The sequence below is a fragment of the Bombina bombina genome, chromosome 2 (assembly GCF_027579735.1).
Source record: "Bombina bombina isolate aBomBom1 chromosome 2, aBomBom1.pri, whole genome shotgun sequence".
Lineage (NCBI taxonomy): Eukaryota > Metazoa > Chordata > Amphibia > Anura > Bombinatoridae > Bombina > Bombina bombina.
In genome coordinates, this window is record NC_069500.1 from 815,425,569 (window position 1) to 815,439,466 (window position 13,898).

Below are 13,898 nucleotides of genomic sequence, written 5' to 3' on the forward strand. Positions count from 1 at the left end.
TCTGGATTACCAGGGAATATACATACAATTATAAGAAACAGCATGAATAGCAGATTGGTGTTAAGCCACTGACTCACAAGTTTAGTACTCGGACAACAAGGATAGCCCCACTATAATGTTAGTATAAAGTGAATTGTTCAGCAGTTTTTATCACTTGAAGCCAATTATAGGTACCTATGTAGCAGTGTTGACCTTAATGAGCCTGCTGGGTTGCAGTTAAAGTTCTGGGAACTAGAAAATTGTACATTACATGAAGAGGGGGCAAAATAGATAATGAACGTATATTGCAAAGATGTTTTTCATTATGCATAACTAAACATCTTATACAAAAAATGTCATGGTGATTACGGTTGTTTTGGCTATAGAAAAACCTATGTATACAGAGACAGCAGTAACCCCCCCCCCCCCCCAGTTTGTGGGGGGGGGGGGTTCAGTAATGAAATATTAAACAATTGTTCTCTCTCTAATGTAAGTATCTTATTTGTGTTTGTATACAAAAGCCCAATAATTTGTGAGTAAATAAAGTAATAAGATAAGGTCTTCATGCAAACTCAGCCCATTTTAATGGATTGTGGTTTCACATATGAAACCAGCTATTTAATATACAAAAATAAACCCAAATGAGTATTTTCTCATACATGTTACGCTCTGTTGCTGATTATAACATGTAACTGGAAACCCATTAAAAGCAATTTTGCAGTACTCTGTCCCTTTAGAAATCAGGGGAAGTATTTGATTCACTACAGCTGAAGTGTACTAAATTCAAGGAATGGCTGATCTTTATTGGTGGCCCTCATAACAGATTTGCTGGCCATCTACCTATGGGCTACCAACACACTGCTCAATTGCATTTTCTGTAACTAAAGTGCTTCAAATATTTATTTTCAATGCATGTCCTATACCAGCAATTAAGCTTTAAAAGGACATTAAACACTTTGAGATGGTAATGTAAAATGATAAATTGTGTGTGATGTATGTATGTGCACACACTAAACTTTTTTTATTTATTTTGTCCCCATTTCCTTTAATTCCATTCTGCAATTGTGAGTTTTTCAGTTCCTGTTAGAAATGGAAGAGCAGAACACTGTTATATTCCACACAGCCATTGGCTGCACACTCTAGTGACCTATTTATAACTGTCTCTGATTGGCCACAGCAGAGAAGGAAACCTAAGTTACAACATGGCAGCTCCCATTGTTTTATAGACACTGAAACTTACTTTTGTCACTATTAAAACTAATTCATCTTTAAAAATACATCTACATGTTCTTCTCAGACTAAACTTTTTCTAGGAGTGCATCATTCTATGTAGCATTTTAGTGTTTAATGTACCTTTTTAACTGTTATAGTATAGATATACATGAGAAAAAAATATTGTTTTTTTGTGTCACATTGAGGCATGTGGTGTTTTTTTTTATTTTTTTTATTTGAATTGTAATTTTAGCACAGTCTCTCCAAAAAAGGTTCTCCGCCCCTGACTTATACATAAGCCTTGGAACATCAACAGTTCTATTCTAACCAATATGCTTTAATTGATTATATTAGTTATATTTTATTATAACCTGCAAGTAAATTGCACCTTCAAGTTGTCTTTATTTAAAAAACCAAAAAAACGAATGTAAGTCATTTTGGCGTTATATGAACCGGTTATGGTGGGGTTTTTAAAAAAAAAATATTTTATCAATAAAAAAAATACAATTTATTTAGTTTTCTTGCAGTACTGGTGATACTGGTACTATACATATGAGGTCTATATGAATTGTCTGATTTGTGAGAGCTCCCACACTATCTGATGCTGGATCTCGGCAATGACAGGGTTAATTGCTGCCTGCTAAACATCTGCTCCCTGCCACATAATACTGGTTACTGTATTCTCATTAGTCTTGCCCTGCCCTGCATTTGAGCTTAGTGATAGCTGGATACAGGCCACATTATCTGTGAAATTAGGGACAACTGGTCGCCGGACGAAACTGGATCTTTATATAAATTAAGATTTAAAGGACACAAACTGTGGGGGCCAATGTGATTCTCAGTTTCTAGCTATGTACTGAGCATATACATGTTTGCTTGCGGATGTGCTTGTAGTTGTTTCATACCGGCTTTTTTGTTGTTCCTCCAAGTTAATTGCTTCCTGGAGGGTTTAGTTGCCATTAAATTACTCCAAAGAGACTTAGTTAAGGGAATGTTACCATTCTCCGAGCTTTGTCTTTGTCTCTTGCTAAAATTTACTAAAATGTTTTCAACATTTAAAACAGACGTGAATCAAGTTATTAAAGAGAAATTAACCTCTTTGATATATATTATAGTATAAATGTTTACATGCAGAAAACGCTAAATTTCATTATCTCTCTTCCCCCCCCCCCCCCTTTCTTGTGATTTAATTCTGAAAATTGTGGGTATTCCATTTCTCAGAATTGGAAGCTCACAGTGCAGCATATATGTTCCTATTGGCCTAGGCAGGGGTTATAAGATGAGATTCGGCAAACCAAAGCAAGTTTTCCTTAAATGGACACTAAACCCAAAAAATGTCTCATGATTCAGGTAGAGAATACAATTTTAAATAACTTTCCAAATTATTTCTATTTAATTTGCTTAATTCTTTAGATAATCTTTGAAGAAATCGCAATGCATATGGGTTAGCCAATCACACAAGGCATCTATGTGCTTCTACCAATCAGCAGCGTTTGAGCATATCTAGATATGCTACTAAGCAAAGAATATCAAGAGAATTAAGCAAATTAGATAATAGAAGTAAATTAGAAAGTTGTGTAAAATTGCATTCTCTCACTAAACCATGAAAGAAAAAAATGTGGGTTTAGTGTCCCTTTAAAGGGACACTGAACCCAATTTTTTTCTTTTGTGATTCAGATAGAGCATGCATATTTAAGCAACTTTCTAATTTACTCCTATTAATTTTTCTTCGTTCTCTTGCTATCTTTATTTGAAAAAGAGGGTATCTAAGCCTTTTTTTTTGTTTAGAACTCTGGACTGCACTTTTTTATTATACCATTTATTATACCATCGTTGCTGACCCCAATAAATCAACTGGATCCCGGCTCTCCACCCCCCAATCCAAGCAACCGTTCCAATAGCGAGAGCAAACTACACCCCGCCTCTTTCTCTAGGTTCATGAAACAACATGAAAGGTTCCCATTGGGTTCAGTGTCCCTTTAAAGGGTCATTATTATAGTAAAATAAAAAAACAAGAAAAACATGCTCTTATCAGTTATTCATAACTATACATGGTCTATCAATCCTAGACTGTGTTTTTTCACTACTGCAAAAGGGTTTAAACACAAAGTAGAAACACCACTCTAGGCTCAGCACTGCTGGTCCCGAGCGGAAACTGCTGCTGATCCAGTTGGCAGCGCTAGTTGTACAACTCAGATGGGGAACTAGCACTGCTGATTGGATAAGCAGCATTTTCTGCTCGGGACAACCATTGATATGAGAGCCTCAAGTGATATTTCTATTGTGCGTTTACCTCTTTGCAGGAGTATTCTAGGATTGATAATTTAGTTCTAATCAGTTAGAGAATGTGTGTTTATTTTTTTACTATAATGGCCCTTTAAAGTAACAGTAGGTTATACTGACTCATGGAGGGACATTGGTGAATGAAAAACAATTGCAGCAAACATGTTAATGTATTCACAATATTTCTATAATTGGTTGGTAAGTTTGTTGCAAGTGTACAGGAATATCTTATAATTAATAAGACTTATGTCTGTTTTATAGATATTAGTTTCCCTGTTACTGGTAAATAACTTCCCTGATTTATAAAGGGTTTTCAAAGATAACAACCGAACATGTTTTGCAGAAGTGTGAAAACCTGTTTAATATCTGCCCCTCCCTATTAACTCGGCCTTTATTTTCTTATCCTGCACACCATATTTTTTTTTAGAACACTACAATTGTAGCATTATCTTTATGCAGAATTCATAAAGTCCATCTCTTATGGGGAGAATCCTGTTTTTAAACCTTGCAATTCCCCCCCCCCCCCCCCTATAAATTGCCTTTTTATGGTGGATGGTGGATGGTGAACTACAACTTCCTGTATCCTTCTGTTCACCTCCTGCCCGACAAATGTCACATTTGGACATGCTACTTTATGTACTTAATAGGCGCATCCTGTCCTATCCCTCTTGGGGAAGCACATGACTGGGCATCCTGCTCATGTGATATAAGTAGTAAGCCTTTACATGTACAGGTTAAAAAAAACTTTATCCAAACTGCTTGGGACCGGAAAAGGTTTTGATTTTGGAATATTTTTATCTGTAAAATGGGACACTTTGGAGAAGAGATGGGACCAAGTGTAAACAACAATATCTTATGTCATTTAGGTACTACTAACATGTAGGGTTGTCGCATCGGCTATGATTTCTTGGAGACGTGTATTGTGCTGTTCTTAAGCACGATTCATGTGATGTCCAGGCTGAGGTGGCAATCCTACTAACGTGATAATACAGCTTATATTGCCTTTTAGAACAAAAAAATACACACACGACACAGGCAGAGAAGATTGTGACTTATAGGCAGGGGGAAAAAAAAGTACTATTTTGATAATTTGGAAATATATTAAAGTTTTTGGAATTCAGCATTTCAGGATTTGTGCCTGTAGTTTAACTCGGCAAAACAAAAATACAGAGGTGTTTGCAGTTGATACCAGTTAAGGTTAAAGGGACAGTCAACACCAGAATTGTTTAACGCCTTTACTACCCATTCCACAGCTTGCACAACCAGCACGGTTATATTAATATACTTTATAACATTTAAACCTCTAAAATTCTGCCAGTTTCTAAGCCACTACAGACAGCCTCTTATCACATGCTTTTTGATTTGCTTTTCACAACAGGAGACTGCTAGTTCATATGGGCCTTATAGATATAGAGGTTAAAAGTATATTAAAGGGACAGTTTACACACATTTTCATATAACTGCATGTAATAGGCACTACTGTAAAGAAGAATATACACAGATACTGATCTAAAAATCCAGTATAAAACCTTTTTAAAAGCTTACTTCACTCACAATTTAGCACTGTTGATGATTTTAGGCTGGGACACCCAGTGAAATGGGCTGGGAAAACAAGAAGAGCAGACACTCCCCCCTTCCCTACATATGACAAGACAGCTTAAACAGGAGCCAGCTGGTGTCTGTAAACGCACGTATACATCTAACATGCAGCTCCTGATGATATTGAACAGTGGGATAACAATGTAAAATATTGAAGCCAATTCAATTTTGGCAAACGACACTGAACATTCTAATGTACTATAGATATGAAACTTTTTTGTGTGTGTATGTTTTACTCTTATTACATGTTTAAAGTGTGAGACTGGAAAGCAACCCCCCTCATGTCTAATTTGCCCCTTAGTGGGCTCTTTTTCTTTATATTGCCCCTTTTACCTGTAACTTAGTTCTGAAAATTGTGGGCTTTAAAACTCCTTTTAGAAATGGAATGCACTGCCTGCTACAATCTACACGGCCGTTACTTGCACAGACCACTTATTTACTGTCGCTAATTGGTTTGGCAGAGAAGAATAAAAGGAAACCTAGATGTGGCTGCACACATTGCTTTGTGGATACTAAAAAAAATGTAGTTTTATCACTTGCTTAAACTTATGTGTGTGTTGTTTTTTGTTTTTGTTTGTTTTTTTAAATCGACGTATTTATTCTCTAGCTAATCTTTGCTTTAAGAACATCGTTCTATATAGAACTGATTTCAGTGTTTAATGGGGGGGGGTGGAAGAGGAGAGATCGGCAATGTCAATTTTAAATTGTTTTCTTTAAATATTGGGCTTTGGTATACGGACAGATAAGACAAGGGATACAAGATCTTATTTCCCTGCAAGTTCAGTCCATTTTAATGGGCTGTGATACAAAAATAAACCAAAAGGAGCATTTTCTACCCAGTTGTTGGCATAATCGGAAACCCATTAAGGGGGAACCTAGTTATACATTTCACTGTTTCTTTAACCTATCCTTCTGACCCTATCTAAACACATGTATTTATTTACAGTGACACTACAGTGTGATTCCGACATGTCTACCATGGTTGCAACTACCCTAGCTACAGAAGATTTTTTTGAGTCCCCAAAAATATCAGAAGACCTGTGTCTGAATGATATAACAGTGAATTCATCGCAGAGGTATGTTCAGCCTTCCTTAATGTACATGTGTATGTATAGTAGGTAAAAGCTACCACCTTATGGATTTGCATGCTAAATAAATATCCTGCATATAATTTTGTTATTTAAAGGTACACATTTTTATACCAATATATATATATATATATATATATATATTATATTTAATATATATTAATATATATTTAATATATATTAATATATATTTAATATATATTTAATATATATTTAATATATATTTAATATATATTTAATATATATTTAATATATATTTAATATATATTTAATATTTTTTTTTAAGTTTTGGAGGGGAAAGATTCCAAAAACCTCTGGATGTCAGCAATGAAATATCGGAGCCCTCAAGTGCCCAGCCCCTATCAGATACTGCGGAGCCTAAAGAAGAGAAACCCCAATCTAATGGTATGTAATAGCAAAGTAGTTTACTATTTCATAGGGGATAAAGATCCCCCTCCATCTTTGGGTCTATACAGTATATGAACTTAATATATTGTTTTCCATCTAATACGAGGAGAGTCGACGGCTTCATTCATTCATTGCTTGTGGGAAATGCAGAGCCTGGCCACCAGGAGGAGGCAAAGACACCCTAGCCAAAGGCTTTAAGTGAAGGTCCATTTTGATGAATTAGTGCCCGGTTTTTAATAAACCTATTAAAAACAAGGGCACTTTTATTTATCAAAATTGACATTTGACTGTCTTCTTCAAAAACTTACCTTTTAATCCTGAATGCCGCTCCAGCGATTCCCCCGACCGTCGGAAGCATCTGCAGACGTCAGAAATGACGAATCCGGCTTTCTCTAATCACAGCTTTCCCCCCCGAGGGAATCTTGGCCTGATGCAATGCTGTGATTGGAGGAAGCCGGATTCGTCATTTTGGACCCATGAAGACGGCTTGTGACGTGCGGAGGAAGTGCTGGAGCGGCTGCCAGGATTAAAAGGTAAGTTTTTGAAGAAAAAAGTGAAATGTCAATTTTGATGAATTAAAGTGCCTTTGTTTTTAATAGGTTTATTAAAAACTGGGCACTAATTCTTCAAAATGGACCTTCTCTTTAAATACCTCCCCCCACTCCCCTCATCCCCCAGTCATTCTTTGCCTTTCGTCACAGGAGGATGGCAGAGAAGTGTCGGAAGATTTTGGAGATGTCTCTTATGGAGGGTAGTACTCTTCGGAATGGGACTGGAGTTTTAAGTAGTCTTGTCAGCCTCTCAGTGAGAGCATTGACGAATGTTGGGGTCTGGAGATGCAGGGAGAGTCTTTCTGTGAAACCATCCAGACTCGTATTAACAGCTCCTTAAGCAATCAGTGTTGACTAGTTTCACTGCCTGCTTTCTTCACTAAAGTCCATGTCAGGAGCGATGCTACACACTGTCAAACTTGAGGCCGTGTTCCTGTTCCACGGCGTTGATTCTGGTAAGATTGTTTCATTTTTTATATCTGTAATAACACAAGAAGACAGGGTCACAGTGTGGCTCCTTTATCTGTATAGAATCAAGGGTTAATATCTCCGGAAGGTGATTATTGAACAGGGGGGATGTATACATGATTGTTTTTTTTTTTTGCTGCAACATGTTTCAGATGTTGCTCTGGCAATGTGGAAAAGTCAGGTTTTTTTCCTTCCTGGATTACTGCGCAGCCTGTTTAATTGACTGCTGTTTTCCTGGCTGCAGGGGGTGGTCCTGCACGGTACTCCATGTGACCAGGTGTGGCCTCTTTCTCTTCCTATTCCTGACAGTCGGTTGCAGGAGACGATAACGAGTTTCTCTGTGGGCCTGGGTCATAGGAGGTGGTGAGTGCCCTGGCCATTGGAAGTATAAAGGTGCCATTTAATCTTTTTCTGTAGTCCTTATGAAAGCGCAAGCTATGGAGGACTCTATGTTAGAGGGTACTCCCTTTTTACTTAAATCTAATGCCTGTGTTTATCGTGAGGAGGTTTCGGTATACCCGCCTGCTCAACTATGTTCCACAGGCCTCGATAAAATAGTGATATCTAAAAGGAATAAAATGTTTAGTACCACTGACCCGTCCACCTCTGAGGGGTTTCTGTCCCGTGAGGTGCGTTCCCTACATTCATCTCAGATTACACATGCAGCTCCCCAGTGCACTTCTAATCCTCCTGTGGGAGGGGCCACGTTGCCGCCCGATTTTGCTGAGCAGTTGCAAACGGCGGTATCTGCTGTCATTAGTACTTTACCTCTCCCGGCCAAGCGTAAGCGAAAGGTTAAACATTGCTTTCCTTCCCAGGGGTCATCTACTCTGTTGGATGTATCTGAGAATAGATTATCCACTGATGCTGAGGATTCCGATACTTCGGAGCTCTGTCTGTGCCTCGTTCTTTAAGAGGTGTTAGCAACTCTAGAGGTTCCACAACAGAAGTTACCGGATGAACCTTCTTATTCCTAAGCTGGATAAAGTTTGAGGACAGGGTAGTGCCCCAGGCTTTCCTTGTTCCCATTAAGGTGGCGAATATTAAGAATGAATGGGAGAGACTTGGATAGTCTTTCTCTCCTTCGTTTGAAAAAATTGTTCCTGGTTCCAGATTCTCAGCTAGAATTGTGGGGATCTGTCCCTAAGCTGGATTGAGCTATCTCCACGCTAGCTAAGCGCACCACTATCCCACTTGAGGAAAGTTAGTAATTTAAGTAACCCATGGATAAAAAATTAGACCCTGTTAAGAAAAACATTTGAGCACACAGGGTTCATTTTTTCAACCTGCAGCCGCGGTTGCTGCAGTGGCGGGAGCCGCTACCCATTGGTGCGACTGTCAGAAATGATCGAGGTGGAGACTGCCCTCTATTAAATTTATGAAAGAATTAAGGCCCTGAGGGTAGCTAATTCATTTTTTTTTTTTTTATGCTAATATGCAGATTATTCGCTTGAATGCCAAGACATCAGGCTTTTCTGTTCTGGCCCGGAGGGCCCTGTGGTTGAAGTCATGGTCTGCTGACATGACATCCAAATCTAGATGGCTTTCCCTTCCATTTCAGGGAAAGATTCTTTTCGGTCCAGGCCTGGACTCAATCATATCCACGGTCACGGGAGGCAAGAGTGCCTTTCTGCTGCAGGATAAGAAGAATAAACCTAGGAATCCTAATTTTCATCCCTTTCGTTCAGGCGACAGCAACCTGCTGCGAAGCCTGAGCAGTCCAAGGGATCTTGGAAACCCTCTGTCTTGAAATAAGACCAAGCAGATCAAGAAGCCTGCCGAGACAAAATCGGCATGAAGGGGCGGCCCCCAATCCGCCTCTGTATCTCATAGGGTGCAGTCTTTCTTTTTCTTTCTCTTTTTTCTTTTTCTCTTTCTCTTTTTTTTTTTTTTTCTTTTTTTTTCTTTCTTTTTCTTTCTCTCTCTTTTTCTTTCTCTCTCTTTTTCTTTCTTTCGCGCTTTTTCTTTCGCGCTTTTTCTTTCGCGCTCTTTCTTTTTCTTTCGCGCTTTTTCTTTCTTTCTTTTTTTTTTTCCGCAGAGGCTTGGTTGAGAGATGTACAGGATCCTTTGGTTCTGGAAGTTGTCGCCCGGGATTACAGGATAGGTTTCAAGACTCATCCTCCCAGGGGCAGATTCCTCTTGTCAAATCTCTCATCAAATCCAGAAAAACTGATTGCTTTTCCATTGTTCAAAATGGAGACGATAAGGTCTATACTGCCCCTAGTTCAAGGGGGTCAATTTATGACTACGATAGACTTGGACGCTTACCTTCATGTGCCAATCCACAAGGATCGCTTCAGGTTAAGGTTCGCCTTTCTGGATCAGTCCTTCCAGTTTGTAACTCTTCTCTTCGGGCTAGCTACTGCTCCAAGAATCTTCACGAAGGTTATGCAAGCTCTGCTCGCGGTAGCGAGATCCAGAGGGATAGCAGCGGCTTCTTATCTGGACGACATTCTGGTTCAGGCTCTGTCCTACCAGTTAGCAGAGGACCATTCGAGAGCGCTTCTTCTTCTGCAATCTCATGGATGGAAGGTAAACTCGGGAAAGAGTTCTCTGGTTCCCAGTACCAGAGTGGAATTCCTGGACACGATAATAGACTCCATTGCCATTAAGATATTCCTAATAGACAAGAAACGTTGCAAGATTGTCTCCAGCTGTCTTGCCCTTCAATCTTCCTCAAGGCCATCATTGGCCCGGTGCATGGAGGTGATTGGGCTCATGGTATCCACTATAGATGTCATTCCGTTCAACAGATTCCATCTCCGGACTCTTTCAGCTGTTCATGCTGAGGCAGTGGAACGGTGATCATTCGGGCCTGTCCCAACTGATCTCTCTGGACAACTGGTCGAGGGAGTCTCTCTCTTGGTGGCTCCGTCCAGAACAGCTAGTCCTCTTCTAGCCCCTCCATGACGACATCACGTACATCCTTCCTCAGACCATCTTGGGAGATCGTGACTACGGACAGGAGTCTCTTCTCCCGATCAATATCCTGGAACTTCGGGCGATCTTCAACACTCTGGAGGCTTGGCCCCTCCTGGGTTCGTCCAAGTTCATTAGATTCCAGTTGGACAACATTACCTCAGTGGCTTACATCAACCACCAGGGGGGGAACGAGAAGCTCCCTAGCCATGAGGGGAAGTATCTTGGATCCTGGAGTGGGCGGAGGCCCGCGAATGCACGCTATCAGCTATCCACATCCCGGGTGTGGACAACTGGGAAGCAGACTTTCTCAGCAGACAATCCTTTCATCCGGAGGAAATGGTCTCTTCACCCCGAAGTGTTTGCGGAGATTTGCTACAGTTGGGGGACTCCGGAGATCTAATGGCTTCCAGACTCAACTGCAAGCTACCCAGATACGGGTTGCGGTTCACGGATCCCCATGTGGAACTGATAGATGCCTTGGCAGTGCCTTGGGGATTCGACCTAGTGTACATATTTCCACTGTTACCATTTCTACCTCGTGTAGTGGCACGCATCAAAAGGAGCAAGCGTCAACTATTCTGATTGCTCCATTGTGGCCGCAGAGGACGTGGTTTGCGGATCTAGTGGGTATGTCATCCTTCCTTGCATGGAGGTTGCCCTGTTGCAGGTATCTTCTGGTACAGGGTCCCTATGTGCATCAGAATCTAGATTCTCTGAGGCTGACTGTATGGAGATTGAACTTTTTAGTCTTAGCCAGAAGAGGTTTTTCGGAGTGTGACTGATACTCATTCGAACCAGAAAGCCGGTCACCCGTCGCATCTATCATTAGGTGTGGAGGACCTACTTACTCTGGTGTGGCTATTCCTGGCATAAGGTCAGGGTATCAAGAATTCTTTCCTTCCTTTCAGGACCGTCTGGAAAAGGGACTTGCCGCCAGTTCCTTAAGGGGGACAGATTTCGGCTCTATCTGTGCTGTTACACAAGAAACTCGCTGAGCACCTTGATATTCAGTCTTTTGTTCAGGATCAGGCCTGTGTTTAGACATTCTGCTCCTCCTTGGAGTTTGAATTTGGTTCTGAAGGTTTTGCAGGGGCCTCCGTTCAAACCTATGCATTCTATTGACATTAAGACTCTGTCTTGGAAGGTCCTTTTTCTACTGGCAGAGTGTCCGAATTAGCGTCCTTGCAATGTGAGCCGCCTTACCTGGTTTTCCATGCAGATAAGGCTGTCCTTTGCACTGGAGTGGGATTTCTCCCTAAGGTTGTGTCTGATTGCAACATTAATCAGGAAATTGTGGTTCCTTCCTTGTGTCCTAAGCCTTCACTTCATAACTTTGGTGTGGTTCGACCCTTGAAACTCTCTATCTTCAGGCTACTAAGGATTTCAGACAAACCTCGGCTTTGTTTGTTATATATTCTGTGAAGCAGCAAGGGGCAGAAGGCTTCTTCCACTTCCCTATCTTTTTGCCTGAGGAGCATGATTCGTTCGGCTTAAGGCAGCTACCTGGTCCTCCTTACATACTTTTACAAAGTTTTACAAATTTGACGTTTTTGCTTCGGCTGAAGCAGCTTTTGGGAGAGGTTTTGCAGGCTGTCGTGCTCTCAGAATAGGGTCTGCCTCCTTTTTCAGTTTTTCATTCAGTGTCCTCTAGAGCTTGGGTATTTCCTACAAGTTATGAATGAAGCCGTGGACTCTCCTCATATTAGATGGAAAACCTAAATTATTCTTACCTGATAATTTAATTTCCATCATTATGAGGAGAGTCCACAGCTCCCACCCGGTTCTCCGTTGGGCGGACATGAATTATTTTTTTTCTTTTCTTGTGGCACCATTTATTCCCTGATATTTCTCCTACTGTTCCCTGTTCCCTCGGCAAAATGCCTGGGGGAGGTATTTAAGCCTTTGGCTGGGGTGTCTTTGCCGCCTTCTGGTGGCCAGGTTCTGCATTTCCCACAAATAATGAATGAAGCTGTGAATTCTACTCGTAACGATGGAAATGAAATTATCAGGTAAGCGTAATTTTATGTTTTACCGTTATGTAAAGGGTATGTGTAGAACAGGAATATTTCTTCAGTGACTAAAACGCTAAATGGAACAGCAGAATAGAGTTTTGAAACCCTAGCCTATGTACAGCTTTTAGTATTATGGTGACAGATTGAACACTTGGGTAAAACGGGATGTATGCTCAGCCAAAAATGTAAATAGGAAAATTATATTGTGGGCTGTGCAGTGTGAATTTGGCAGTTGACAGCTCCTCTGGCTAAACACCTGTCTTAACATTAGGAAGAACAAATAAACAGCTAGAAATCTAATTCAGTAAACTGAAATGGTCACCTAGCACCAGGTGTGGGACTGCTACTCCTCTTACAATAACATGTTACCAGGGTATGAATTAGAGAGATGACCTGCGTGATTAACTACTTCAGGGCCAGAATTGTGTATGGTAAACTGTGGAGACATTCTTGAAATATATCCTAGATGTCCCCCTGCTCACTATAGTGGGTATAGCTAGTTGTAGTTTTTTTTTTTTTTGAGGTCTAAGCTATAAAGCCAATAAAAGGCTGTGTAGCCAAAGCTGTTAAATGCTCACTTAATAGGGTGTATGTTCTTTAGGGAGAAAACTAAGTGCCCTTTGTTATACAGCCATTGATAGCCTTGTGTGTCTTTTTATGCAAAAAAAATGGTTTGGTGGTATATTCTAGTGTCAATGTTCTATTACCCATGTGGGCCATGTTAACAGGAATTAGTTAACGGGGTCATTCCATTGCAGGGATTTGTTCTGTATATTTCTCTATATTGCAATTGTGTGGCTATATGCAATGCATTAATAGGAATTCATCCCTTCCATATCTCTAACGACTTGTAGGGATTTTTTTTTAAGTTTTAGCTTGTCAGTAAGGTGCATATTTGAACAGCAGAGAAGTTTTGTCTTGATTTAAAGGAGTTCACTGATCTATGGCAATAGCTTTGTTTATTTTAACTCAACCCTTTTTATCAGGATTATTGCAGACTGTTGGGTAAAATCAGCCAGAGCTGAAGGGTGTTGGATTTCTGATGTAAAACATTGGGTTGGTGCTTATCTCTTGTCTGCAGGTGCATATTATAATGAATAAAGCTGTGTTTGCAGGACTTATACTGAGTGATGTGATTACATCATTTGTGTAATGGAAGCTGGCGTCCATCAGGAATTTTTTCATGATAAAATAAGGTGGATTTTGTTTTTTTTTATTTATATATTTTTTTTAATGTTAAAATATTTTGCATCTCCGTTATTGAAATAGCACCTGAATAATAACTTATTCAATGCTTTGCAGATAAGAAACTATAGTTTATTCCTTTATAAAGGCAAAAAAAAAGGCTTTTTCTTAAAGGAACACTAAAGTCAAAA

General features: G+C 39.9%; 1 protein-coding gene across 2 annotated transcripts in view; it reads left to right on the forward strand.

Annotated features, from left to right (window-relative positions):
* ACSBG2 (acyl-CoA synthetase bubblegum family member 2) overlaps positions 1-13,898 on the forward strand; it is an 81,479-nt gene that overhangs the window by 25,687 nt on the left and 41,894 nt on the right. For both annotated transcript variants that reach the window (XM_053703059.1, XM_053703058.1), the window contains exons 2-3: positions 6,020-6,149; positions 6,448-6,566. In XM_053703059.1, the coding sequence (XP_053559034.1) occupies positions 6,043-6,149; positions 6,448-6,566 (226 nt within the window). In that variant the 5' untranslated portion in view covers positions 6,020-6,042. The remainder of the gene's footprint in view (positions 1-6,019; positions 6,150-6,447; positions 6,567-13,898) is intronic.